The 14,025-nt window shown below is 44.9% G+C and overlaps 1 protein-coding gene across 2 annotated transcripts; it reads right to left on the reverse strand.

Annotated features, from left to right (window-relative positions):
• Positions 1-1,174: 1,174 nt before the first annotated feature.
• pou2af2a (POU class 2 homeobox associating factor 2a) lies at positions 1,175-12,648 on the reverse strand. Of its 2 annotated transcripts, XM_035915039.2 has the most exons (5): positions 12,537-12,648; positions 11,548-11,648; positions 6,855-6,894; positions 6,465-6,772; positions 1,175-1,786 (listed from the first exon to the last, which is right to left on the reverse strand). In XM_035915039.2, the coding sequence occupies exons 1-5, from the start codon at positions 12,544-12,546 to the stop codon at positions 1,355-1,357; spliced, it is 891 nt and encodes a 296-aa protein (XP_035770932.1). In that variant the 5' UTR covers positions 12,547-12,648; the 3' UTR covers positions 1,175-1,354. The 2 variants fall into 2 exon arrangements, with proteins under 2 accessions (XP_035770932.1, XP_087701082.1); XM_087844956.1 differs by lacking the exon at positions 12,537-12,648 and having other exon boundaries at positions 11,548-11,763.
• Between the last annotated feature and the right edge of the window lie 1,377 nt (positions 12,649-14,025).

Here is a 14,025-nt window from a genome sequence, read left to right on the forward strand (position 1 = left end):
AGTACCGGGAATTTAAAAATCCTTCTTAAAATCCTGCAAAGCCTTGAATAATGAGGCCCTATCACATCCGAAAGTCCTATATTTTCATAGTGCCTTCAGACTGAGAGCTCCTCACTGGGGGGGCAGAGCTTTCCTCTCTCAGACGCCTTTCCTGCTGTGCTGTCCATAAGCTTCGGCCCGGTCTGCCTATGCTCTCGTTCTTCTTTTCTCTTTGCCCATCTGGTCACATCAGCCTTTCTTCCTGTTAAAAGGCTGTTTCCCTCATACCCTTCCTCCCCAAAGTGGGGTCGTTTGGGCTTTCTCCAGAACACTGTAGGGCATTGACCTTACAGTATAAAGAGTCTTAAGGTGACTGTCAGTGTGTTTTGAAGCTATATAAATAAACCTGAACAGAAGGGAAGCATCACAATTGCTTCATTCCTGTTAGTCCCAGTAAATCCAGACAACCTCTCCATTCAAGCACCACACTTAGCCGGTCTTACAAATGGCAGTAGACTGCAGTTTAATATCAGTTACAGCCTGAAGTTACAGGAACCTTCAGGGTACAGTGATTAAGATGCAGCATGTTCACACATTATGAAAAAACAAAATCCTCAGACTATACCCCATCAAAGCCATTATCCTTGCTTTGGTACACGCTGCTTAACTCCAGCCTTATAAGTTAAGTTATGCTTTGTGATCACGTCCACACCGTACGGGAAATAGTGGTAAAAAAAAGAAATCGTGCTATTCTACAGTCAGACTGGACCTTTGGCAGAATGAGGCCACCGACAGGTTAAAGTGCCCCTGTGTACCCCCTGTCTGGCTTTTCTGTTCACGTGGTTTTCAAAATGAACCTCATCACTCTTTTTTCTGTGGCTCATCGATGTGACACTTGGAGTTCAAATGAGAAGCCTTGCATTCCCCTCAGCCACCTGTAGTGGCAGCAAAGTGTGCAGCTAATGTGGCTAAGCTTTGCTGTCTTACAGATAGATGTGTTAGCAGATATGAGGGTACAGTTGTATTTCTTGATGTATATACTGTCGGATATGCTCAGATGCTTGGAGTAATTAAGATTTACCACATTGTTCATCGAGCCGCTCCAGCAGTTTAGAGCATTTCAGCACTGTCTGACTTTCATCACACCCAGATGAAGGGTCAGCAGCTAACACAGCGTGTTTCCAACTGAGGGGGAATGAAGAGCTGAGCACAAAGTGCAAGGCTACAGTGAACAAGCACAACAGGGACACTTTAAAATTGGAATATTTTTAGCAAATTGACATTGAAATTTTCTTGGAAAAACCTCCCCAAGAATTTACAGCAGAGCGTTGAGTTCATCAGTGTCTGTAAAATCGTCTGAATCTTCTGAATTCAGTCAGTAGGCCCTCCGAATCTCATAGGGCGACCAGGCGCTCACCCCCTCTTCCTTAGCCCAGGAGGAATGAGCTTCGGCGCCGGGGGTTAGGCTGCCGTGGCCGTCGGCCGCCTCCTCCGTCACCATCTTGGTCACCAGATCTGTGACGGGGCTGCTCATGTAGGGGGGGCAGGGGAAGGAGGAGGAGGAGGGTGTGGTGGGGTAAGTGCTGGTGGAGGTTAAAGGGTGATAGTGGACATCCTCCAGAGAGTGCAGAGTGTAGGGCTGGCTGCTGGAGACGGGGCCCAGCGAGGAGCTTCGGCTCGGGGAGCGGTACTGGGAGGGGCTCCCTGGAGGTTCGGGGCTGGGCATGGAGGGTGGGACGCTGACGGAGGCCAGGTTGTCCTGACACAGAGCCTCCACCTGAGGCTCAGACTGCTCCCACGAGTCTCTCTGGAGCAGGAAGACAGCAGAGGAAAGGATGAGTCATTTATTTCCTCATCAGATAGAACAAAGTCCCCGACATCACAGCAGAGCTTTTGTAATGACAGCGTTTCCTGTAGTGTCGCATTATTTCCTTCACTACCTTTGTTTCACTTTCCTGCCCTGTGAGCACGTCTGAAAGCCTGCGGACAAACTCGATCACTCTACAACTCTTTAAATGGATCTCAGTAACTGTGATCTATCCATGAATACAGTTTTGGGTTTTCTAGAATCCTCTGTGCAGTCGAGGCAAACAGCCAATGGTGCACGAAAATGTAACATCAGAGCACAAACTGCAAATGTGGCTGAACGAGAAGCATGTCTGTTTGTCACTCTAAAAACTTCCACACACGCCATCAGAAGTGCAGTTAGGATGACGACCAGGCAGGCGTACTATCGGTGCCACGCCGCCTCTGTGACAGCTGCTAAAAGTTTGACTTTAGGGTCCAAATAGCTCCGCAAGATTATCAATAATTCCACTTATTAAATGTCCTTGTTAGTCTTGTTATATTTTCTTTAAACAGCAGTGCACAGCTAGCATAACTGTCCTGTGCTGGATGCTGTGCAGTCAGTGACCAGTCAAACAAAAACTTCACATAAAAAATGAACTTTTTTCATCTCGAACTGCGGTGGAAAGATTGCTCATTTAAAAATGCTCCACTCCGAGAAGAACGTCCTTCACTGTAATCGACAGTGTTGGGTAAGTTACTTTAAAATAGTAACTTAGTTACATTACTAGTTACTTCTATCAAAAGTAACTCAGTTACTTCAAGTTACTCGTTACTTTCAAAGTAACTAGTTACTAGGGAAAGTAACTTTGGTTTTACTCAGAATTCTCTTGTTAATGTGTTGCTTCCATAACTTTGCCAGTCTTCTAGCTTGCTTACTTGCCACAAGTCCACTGTGCCACCTCCAATAGAAAGGAAAAGATAATGTGCATATTTCCACGAGAGAAATCCCACGCCTGGACCGTCATTCACTGCTGCCATGATTCTAGCCTACGTCACAGCGTCATGTGCGCCTTTTACATCCAACACAAAAACTGCAGTCGTGGTGCTTTTGATTGTACTCAGAACTCTGAAATTCTGCCTTCTGAATAGGAAGATGTAGGTAACAGCAGACTGCAGATGAGCTGCATACAGGGCTGGACGGGGACAAAAAATCGGCCCGGGCATTTTGACTAGAGACCGGCCATTATAGGAAAAATCATAAAGCCTTTGAATGAAAACAAACGCTGTTGTGACAGTGATGTTCACTGTTCTGATGGTATATTTGCATCAATCTATCAATCGTTTGTTCGCAAGATTCAGATAATTATTTTTTAAAAGCTAAACATTTTAAATGAGAATAAGAAAGAAAAGTACTTCTTTGTGCCCACCTCTCCCTGTTAATGTCCTACCTGGCCCCCCTGGCAAAACTTTGCTAGATCCGCACCTGCACAGTTACCAGCTGTCAGCTACTTAGAAAAGGATCCTGGTGTTATCTGTCTCTCAGAAACAGTTCATAACTTCAACTCATTCATGTCACCTAAAAGGTAAACCTGTTTCTCCATCAGCTGTTCAGCTCTGATGATTCAGTAAGGACATCTCCTGGTTTCATCTTCATGTTTCCCTCTCACCAGATAACCAAACCGACATCATGACCAGCAGCTTTTTTGCAGCTGTGGCTCCAGCAAACAACAGCTGATACTAGAAATTAATATTAAATAAATTCTAACAACAGCTGATCAAGCTTAAACGTGCTGCTGTTGTTTAACTTCCTTTCCTTCTCTCACCCCAACCAATCACAGCAGATGGCCCCGCCCCTCCCTGAGCCTGGTTCTGCCGGAGGTTTCTTCCTGTTAAAAGGGAGTTTTTCCTTCCCACTGTCGCCAAAGTGCTGCTCATAGGGGGTCATATGATTGTTGGGTTTTTCTCTGTATCTATGAAGCGCCTTGAGGCGACATTTGTTGTGATTTGGCGCTATATAAATAAAATTGAATTGAATTGAATTGAATTGAACGCGACATCCGCTGGTTTCCTCTTTCTGGCGCAAAGTGGGCGATAAACAAACAAGAGAGAAAAGCCGATCAGCTGATCATTGATCAGTTTTCATGATTGAAGTAGAAACGGGAGAGGGAGGGGGGAGAATGAAAGAAGAAGAGGCAGCTGTGCAGCAAACACAGAATAACTCCAGCTTTGTGTCTTTTTCATTGTAGCTGAATTACCGGACAAACTGTTCCTTTTCGCCTCAATAAGAAACGCGTAATATTTTCTCTGAATACCAGACGGGACGGTTGGCAACTCTAATAACTTATGAACAAAATAAAGTTCAACATCATTAACTTCATAGCACCCACCCAGCTGTATAGAAACTCCGTCATGCTAGCTAGTACACAGTACGGAAAAAGTCAGCACAACGAAAATAAACTCCACCTAAACTTGGTTTATATCTGACCCAGACAGACTGCAGGTCATAACTTCTTACCTGAAGTTCAGTTCACACTTGGACCGGCGGCCGCCTCGGGTCTCTTTTCCTTCTACGTCCCCTTTCCCTCCTCCACCTGCTGCCTCCACCACTTGCTAATGTTACAGAATCTGTGGAAGCTCCGCGATAGCCACCACACGAAGTAACGAGTAACGACCCTATCTAAATCCCAGTAACGACTAACGCGTTCCTGGTTTTGGCATAATAACTAGTTACCGTGCTCGTTACCACAATAGTAACGTAGTTACTGTAACGCGTTACTTAATAACGCGTTAGTCCCAACACTGGTAATCGAGTACTCTCAGCTGAAGTGTCAAAGCCCTGTAGAGCAGCAGTTCCTGACCCTCGACCCCCGGTGGACACGTAAATCTCAGGGGGTCGACACAAACAAAATTAGGCAGTGTTACGTCGGCCAACAGTTATTTAAAGTGAAAGTATGAAGTGACTCACAGCTCAGACACTAACAGAGCCTAATGTTATTGATCACAATTAGGGCTGCCACGATTAGTCGACTAGTCACGATTACGTCGACTATCAAAATCGTCGACGACTGATTTAATAGTCGACGCGTCGTTTGAAGCTTTGTAAGATCACAAAAGACGCAGGAATAAGTAGTAGGATTTAAGAGTGTAATAACGGACTGAAACAGAAGATGGCAGCACTGCATGTACAAGGATGCCAGCTGCCGTTAAACCCCGAAGAAGAAGAAGCTCTGTCCCAGAATTCATAGCGCAGCCAAGCTCAGTTTCCAACAATGGCGGCAGCTAGTTAGTTTAATATTACTCTTATTATTCTTTCTGGGTCACAAAATAAACGTTTAACATATTTTCAGGTGAGAATGTAGCTGTGTAAACCTCAAATATCTGCTCAGTTTATCAAGACACCACATATTTTCAAAAGCGCTCCGACGTTTTCGGAGACGTCTGTTAGCCACTAGCTCGATAGCTAGCCGGGGGCTAGGCTCACTAGAGCCGTGAGAACACCGGACTCCCGGCAAATCGTTTTCAAACCCACCGCTGTCTTTCGCTACTCAGGTTAAACATGATATATAAGTCACTTAGATAACTTACAAATGTTATTGTTTGGCTTTTTTTAGTATTTTATTTGTTCCTGAGTAAATCGGTTTGGCTGAGATTAAAGTTATAGTTTTTACACAGCTGAATAAACATCAAGCAGACAGCTGATTATCAGAAGTGTGAGATGCTCGAGAATTTACTCCGGTGTCCTGTTATATTTTAGATAGCAAGGAGTTTATTAAACTTCACCGAAACAATCTGCAAATGTCATTAAAATTTAATTAACTATCATCTTGTCTTTATTTTTAGTTAGCACAGACCTTAAACACTTAAAGCTGTAAGCTAATGATAGTTATATAAGAGCAGATGCTGCTGGTGCAATAAGCTGTAGTTTTACATCCAATGGATGATGATCTGATTAGTCGACTAATCGCAAAAATAATCGGTGACTAGTCGACTATCAAAATAATCGTTTGTGGCAGCCCTAATTACAAAGCATTAGTGTTCTCTTTAACAACATCGCACCTGCTGTGTAGACTGGATTTAAAAATGTAATCTCACTAGTGACTAATGTAACTAAATTAAATGTAGTCCAAATACAAATGCATGAAGTAACCAACAGAACTTGATTCTTTCGGTTCTCCTTGTGTCAGCGTGTTCCTGCTCTTCGCTGCAGCTTGGTATCGTTGAGTTTTCTTACACTCAGCAGCACCGTGTCCCTCGCCATGTTAACAGATTAGCCTGTCAGAACAAAGTTACTGATTTTTCTTCAAAGCAGAGAAACATTTTTCACACTGAACGTAAGTGGAGCTGATGGGAAATCAGTCTGACAACGTTGATCTGAAGCTAATATGAGACTACGCAGGTCTCAGTGTGGCAAATAAAGCAGACAGCTCCTCAACTTTCCTCTTTCAGCTGTGAAGGAAGAACAACAGGAACTGTATGAAAATACCAGGCATGCAGAGATTATGATCAGAGCTGCATGCACACAGAGCCCTGCAGGGATATTTGTAGCTGTCGCTCAGCTGGGTGACACTTGTGTGAACATCATGCAGAGTATATGTTGATGTTTTACAGTAAGTAAAAAGGTTCGCTGAACTTCTGCGTTGCCGTTTTAAATCCACGACGGTGATTCTGAACATTTGTTTTGTCAGCGTGATTCATACCAGAAACAGATGCGAGGACTCTCCTCCGAAGGGCGGCAGCAGGGAGGACAGCGCTGACGAGGGCAGGAAGGACCCGCCGGAGCTGGAGAAGGTGGCGGCGCTGCGGTAGTCACCAAAGGTTTCTGGGTAGTAGCTGTCTATGAGCGAGGAGTAGCTGCTCATGGTGGAGGGCTCACAGCCTAGAGGCTTACCCCCGAGGGTGGAGGAATAGACATCGGGGGAGAACTGCTTGGTGGATGGGCAGAAATCTGAGTCAGAGATGAAGGAACGTCCTCTTATGCCGTAGTAGCTGGGCAGCATGTGGGCACCTGAGGTGGAGAAGCAGAAATCATCATTATCATCAATGACTCTAACACCCCGCTCTGTCTCAGTGGGCAGACTCGGGCTCACCTGGCATCTGGACGAATGACGGTGGAGTGGTTGATCCTCCCTGTGGAAACAGAGACAGCACAGGTCTTACTCATATATGAATTATGGAGTTCCACCGATACTCGTCTCATTTGTTGAAAACGATCCCTGTGGTCTAACAGTAACACTGTTACAATAACACTTTGATCTCAGAAGCAAATGTTGTTGTTTATAAACAGATGTTTGTTGGCCCTAAAACATATCAGCTGACAACAAAACAAACCCAGACGTGTCACGGGACGATGAATGAACATCATCCTACAACACAAATGTGTATCTGGTCTTGGTTTTCTCTGGGCGATTGCTCAGATCAGCCTCGTGTGAATTTGCAGCTGCACCAAAACCACATAAATGCTTCTATTTATAACCGTCTCCACGTGATGTGTAAGATGCAGCAAGGAGCCTGAGAAAGACGCAGGACGTCATGTTTGCAGGGATCAGTCACTGGCTTAATGTCTGTCAGCCAGGGCAGCTGTGGCTACAGCTGTAGCTGCCTGCACCAGTGTGTGAATGTGAGAGTGAATGGGTGGATGACTGGGTGTGTAAAGCACTTTGGGGTCCTTAGGGGGGACTAGTAAAAGCGCTATACAAATACAGGCCATTTACCATTAATGTTTAAGCCCTCACTGTGAGCCTGAGTCAATAACTGCTCTTCAACAGGGAAACGGCCTCTTGAGTTCGTACAGATACAAATAACACAGAAAGTGTCAGCAGCACAGTGAGGCAGGAAGACACAGCAGCAAAGCTACAATAATGGACGGCAACTCATGAAAATAAGTCAAAGACACCAATGTCACAGAGCACCTTCCTCAAATTTAAACTCCAAACAAATCTCACTCTCATTATTCCGACAGACAGACCTTTACTTTTAGTTTGACCTAACTGTGGTGTTACCAGCACGAAACATGTTAATGTCTTTATCCTGTCTTCATTCTCTCACCCCAACCAATCACAGCAGATGGCCCCGCCCCTCCCTGAGCCTGGTTCTGCCGGAGGTTTCTTCCTGTTTAAAGGGAGTTTTTCCTTCCCACTGTCGCCAAAGTGCTGCTCATAGGGGGTCATATGATTGTTGGGTTTTTCTCTGTATCTATGAAGCGCCTTGAGGCGACTTTTGTTGTGATTTGGCGCTATATAAATAAAATTGAATTGAATTGAATTAACAGCCCCTTTCATCCATAACCCAGAGTGTAGTTTGTGTTCCCGCCTTTGTCCAAAACTCAGAGTTAGGCTCAGATCGGCCAAAAAGTCGTTTTTATTATAGACGAAACCTTTGAGGGAGCAAAATAAGAATCGTAAGAATCAGCAAAGCTGCAAACACAGTAAGATCTCTTACTCGCTGTGTAGCATTAGAGGACTCACATACTGCTGGTCATTGACCACAGTTAGAGCACTAATGTGAAATATTACACAAGTGTTTATCTGACGGGATTTTAGAGTCCCGCTGCTGATGGAACTGCATCACTGGTATCCAGTTTCACCACTATGACGCGGCCCTGTTTGCTGTGTCGTCTTTGGTACGCTCGTCACCGGAGGCTCAGAAGAACCCGGCTGCCTTTGGATGTTGTTGACCACACAGCACTGCCATTTGTCTCTGCTCTAAAAGCAGACGCAGATTCGTGTCAGAGAGCTGCAGGGACAGAGGACAAGGTTTGACGGGATCTCTGGTTTGCATATTGCTAACATGAAAGAGTTGATATTAAGCCCATGTCGGCTGGGACGCACGCAAATGTTGAGGGTTAAATTTGAATGTGATTTGCCAGTGCCAAGACTTCCTCATGTGGCCCAGGTATGGCTCAGTGCATCTCTGAAGGCTGCCTATGGAAATCAGCTCGCTCAAGCTCGCACAGTCAGCTCGTGTGCGTATGTGTGCCGTGGCGTGGACTAACGATAGATTTATTTAGCTTTGTTTCGCAGAAAAGCTCTTCCTTCCTATGCAAAATATGTTACACAATGATATTTTTAAAATAGCCCATTTCATATTTTTAAAATTGAACACGCACAACTGTTTTGTGTAAATTTTCCTACTTTGAACAGAAACTTGATCCATATTCCTTCCTGGCTCATTGTTTGCTCTTTATGTTGCTGTGTTGTAGGATCTCCTGCATGTTGTTCGTGCAAAACACACAAAGAGTTTGTGTTGTTTGTTAGCATCAGCGCTTTCGCCCCTGTACACATCGCGATGTCTCTTCAGCATCATGTCGCACTTTGATTTGTTCCCAGGCTCATTTATGTAACAGCAACGTGTCTGGACACGACAGAACATGTCAGAAACGAGAAGCTGCTGACGTGAAACGCTGTGAGAGCTTTATCGTTTCTGTCTGCCAACATGAGGAGACTGTGGTCAGAGTTTGCTCTCATCTTTCAATGGCCTTTTATTCCCAGGTAAAAGGCAGCGCAAGCCAACACAAGGACGGGAATGGCTTTAGTTACTGTGCCTCTGTGCGTTATTAGCTCTACAGCCATCATTTATAAACACACACTGAAAGCAGACCTGCAGACAATGGCCTGTCATGCTGCCTCCACGCTGTATTCTTTTGGCCCAATGACTGCATAATACCACATTTGACCATGAAAACAGACGCCGAGGTAGCAACTAAGATTCTTTTACACGCCTCGTTGTCTCCAAAGGAGACTATTGTTTGACAGGCTGCGGTATATTGTACATGCTAACATAACGTAACAATAAGCTAAAGAGTCCACAGTTAAATAAAGTTTGTGGGATTAAAGGCCAACTGCTCCCCAAACAACTGTTTCTCAGGGACTACACACTGACCACGTCCTGAGCCGGCAGCTAGCCAAAGGTAATGGAAGGACCAATACTTTAATAACCAAGTATTAAAATTCATAAATGAGTCAGGTTTGAGAAAAAAGCTTAAATCGAACATGGACAGGTGATTTGGAGCGCTAAGGCTAACAGATACATATTGTAACAAAAAGTAGCCAAACGTCAGTTTGAAGAGACGACATGCGTGTGGAGATGTGGTGGATTGTTGGTTATCTGAAGAACGGTTGCTCAGCTGTGTTAAACGAAACAAAGGTGTGTTGAACGTTTTCCCATCAGACAACTTATGTTTGAAATGATTTATTACCATCATCATCAGAGTCTGGGACTTTCAAGGAAGTCATAAAACTCTCCACAAGTTTGCTATTGTGCATATAAGTGATGAGTAAATGTGGGTAAGGGTGGATGCTGGAGTGGCTGTGAGAGTGGGGCAGCTTAAAGACGAGAACGAAGAGCGTGTGATAGACGTGAGCAGAGCGAGCCATGTTACACGTGTGTGACGTGCACGGCTCACGGCGCCTGCCGGCTTTGCTCGATTCAGTTTGTAATATCAAAAACGTGAAAATGCTGACGGACTGAAAAAACAACTGGAGTGATGCCACAAGTGTTAGCTTGTTATTCAAATTTAAGGGAAGTAATAAAAGCAAGAAGACAGCTTCTGGAGCTCCCGTCGACTCACCGAGCCCCGACAAAAGCAGACAGTCACATGTGCACCTGTGGCGTCACACAGCCTGGATGTGGAGCTCGTTAAATGAAGGTCGTCTGTTTCTGAGACGATCTCGCAGAGCTGCTCTTCACCACTTTTTAATCTTTGATTTGTTTTGATGACTTTGTTCGCATTTTCAGTTTTGATTGAAAATTAGTTGACGTTAAATAAAATCCAGACTATTCCTCGCCTGCTTCTGCTGTCACAGGACGTCTGCAACATGATCTAAACAGCATCTCGGCTGATTAAGACTCAATAGTTCTGTTGGTTTCTTGTTGTTGTTAAAGACCTGTCCTTTAGCATCAAATGAAGCTAAACTTTTAATCTTCTATGGCAGCTCTGCCTCCACACAAAGAGTTTAAGAACCAGCGACAGAGTGAATCTGTGATAATGTCAGCCTACGTGAGAGGAATTTACCCCCACACACAAAAGTACACCTGTGCCAAAAATGTCATAATGAGCACCGCACTGGAGGAGGAAACGTCTGCTGGCATCTTCTAATGTTGTCTGACATAATTCCTCCATTGCTCGAGCCATCAGTGAGTCCATGGCGTGGACGTGCCAGCACAGAAAACAAACAGTGTCCTGTAAAAGCCTTTTGACAGGCGGTTTGTGGAAAATAAAAAGGCAGTGTTGCGTGTGCGAGCAGGCGTCTAAAGCACAGCCTGATTTCTGTGTGTGTGAGAAAGTGTGTGTCTGACACAACAATAGGAGGTTTGTCTGTGGCCTGATCACGGCGCAGGACAATATCGGCTGGCAGGTGTGCACGGATCAAACTTTGCATAGGCAGTCTCCTGCACGGGCCCTTTCTTCTGTTTCTCTGCACTACCTGTCCACCTCAAATCCCCCCACCCCGCCTCCACCTCTTTGTGGACTTATTTGGGAGATCATGGCCTGCAGCGCTGCAGGCATTGTATTAGCGCTCCTTTGTGAGGTTAGGATGAGTTTTTGTGCTCCGTGTCTCTTTCTACACGCACAGTGCTCGGCTATTTACAGAATGGCTTTGCAAGCGAGGTACAGGTGGTCAAAGGATCCACCGTGGATCGTTAGCGCACAAAACGAGCCTCAATGTAAACAAGAGGAGGAGTTTTTTTGTTTTAGAAAACCTCCCGGTCGCTATGAGAACGTCAGCTGTGCCGTTTGGCGTGATAGAGGAAAATAAAGCAGGGAGAGACAGTGGTGCTCACGCTGTATCTGGGTCCGCTCGTCTGCCGCGACCTCTTCTCTGCCAGCAGGTCTTTGACCGTGTGCTTCACTCGGACGCCCTGGTACACTCTCTTAGAATATTCTGCAGACAGACACAGACATGAGTGATGCAGCTCAACTTGTAACACAACGTCACACAAATTTTCATCCATCGCCACAAATGTGTGGTCATTTGAATGCTTCACAGTTTTATGCATATAGGCGAATGACTCTTTGGGATTGGTGTGTAAATGTCATGGAAATCGCCTTTGGTGTGGTCAATGCAAATGGACTTCTAAAAAAGGCAATTAACTACAAACTCTTGCCAAAACCTCACCATAAGCAAACACTCCAGAGGGCTGAGGTGGTGCTGAGGAACGACTACGCTGCAAAGAAACGCCACGACTGAATAGGCCGGCGATGCCAGCGAGCATCATGGCGGCACATCGTGTCATATATTAAATAGTCCTCTACAAATCTCACGTGTGTGTTGGTGTGATTTGGTCACATTCCTGGGAAGCAGAGGTAGAAACTCAATGAAAATGCAAACTTTACTATGCAAACGGAAATTGCATGCAAAAATCTTTATGTAAAGGACCCCAGCTTTTTGAATGGATCCTTTAGATAAGGCCCAACTGTGCACAAACGTGAGATTCTTGAAAATATCAACTCTTCTCTGGAGGACGTTGTTTTTTCCTTTTAGAAACGACCTTAAACGTTCAGAAATGACCTCCTCGTGTCAACATCTGTGAGTTTTCTTAAAACTAGACGTTTAGTCCTCACTGATACGTGTCACACACGAGCAGCTTCATCAATATCAGCACAGGAAACTTTTTGGAGAAACTTTCCCACTACACTCAAATAAAAGCCTCCCTCACGATCTCACACAAAACCAGACAAACCCTTAAAAATCCCGACACTGTAAAAGTAAAACCAAACATTTTTCAATATTTCCATTATGTATAAAACAGCATAATAAGAGCACACTTACCTGTGTCCATGATGCTGTTGATGCACACACACAGAGGCCTTTCTTTCTCCCCCTGCTGTATTTGCCTGTAGTAGCTAGATCCAGGAGTGCAGCACCATACTGAGTGGCGTGCTGCAATAGGAGCTTTAATCAGGCTGTGAGGAGGGCAGGGACACAGGGAACATGCCACCTCACACTGCAACCATGAGGAGGCAGCTTTTCAAAATGACCTTTATCTATTTGTTTAAATGCAAATGTTTGGTGGGGACGTTTTTTAGACTATTTGCATCTGCAGTCAAGATTAGGGGCAGGAAGCATCAGGAGCATGGGAGTGAGAGAGGCTGCAGCTCCGTCGCTCCTCCCCTCAGCCATTTGTCATCAGGTCCAGAGGATACGTTGTTTCCATGTTTTCTTTTTGCTGCTCTTCATTTCTAGCTGCAGGTGTTTGATGCAATCCTGCGATTGGAAGATTAACATGTCCACCTGCTGATAAATGGTTGGAGACAAATAACTGAAAAATAATGACACCTTTGTGTGAAGCCTTCACTGTGTTTGTATGAAACCCTGAGTGGTCTAGACCTGGAGTTTAAAAAGAGGAGGACACCTTCTCTGCTCTGCTAAACGTTTCGTGTCTGCCGTATGATTGGGACGCTGACACTTCATTACTTTTGCCCATACTGTGTGATGTTTACAGGATAAACCTGGTTACATTTGATGTGCATGACTTCATAATCACACAGACACCAGTCAGATAAACTAGCTAAACATTAAAGTGGCTCAACTTCTGCCAGCTTGGATTTGCATGCAGTCCTCAGGTGGACACTCAGAGACACCAGCGCTGCGTCTGAGTGTTCACTGTTTGATACCTGACACAGTAAAGGTTTCTGGATGCACAGGTCTCACACACAGTGTGGTGACAGCAGCTGTACTTGGTGCCCTTAAAGCTCCAGTATTATCCAACAAAGGCTATGATGCTGCTTTAGCCTGTTCTGTGGTGGAGCCGGTCTCTGTTCACAGGTAAAGAACACCTGACCACAACGTTATAATAAAGCTTATACAAGTCCAAGAGGAGCAGCTTCGAAAAGGTCTTTGTTGGTCTAACAAAAGACTCTGCTAAACGTTGTACAGATCCATTTAAATGCTTACATCACTTTCTAATCATTGCAGCCCCCCCCCCCCCACCCCACCCCCCACCCCGGGTGTAAGAAAGAAAAATGTCAAGTAAGACTTGTAGACTTGTGAAAGACCTGCAGTACTTCAGCTGAGTGTTCTGGTAAATATAACATGACTGGAGCCACATTCTGCACACAATAATACCAACGTTAGCCACACTAAGCAAACGCACACTGTCCACTGTTCTGCACAGCACAAAGTGCCCGACATTAACCTCCTAGGACCTGCGTCCACATCACATTTTGGGTTATTTAGACCAAAATACTAAATTTTGCTCTACATGGGCCTGATGTCCACTTACGAGGACATTATCCTGCTACTGTTCTATCAAAGTTTA

The sequence above is a fragment of the Neolamprologus brichardi genome, chromosome 1 (assembly GCF_056152115.1).
Source record: "Neolamprologus brichardi isolate AB-2024 chromosome 1, ASM5615211v1, whole genome shotgun sequence".
NCBI classification, from domain to species: Eukaryota; Metazoa; Chordata; class Actinopteri; order Cichliformes; family Cichlidae; genus Neolamprologus; species Neolamprologus brichardi.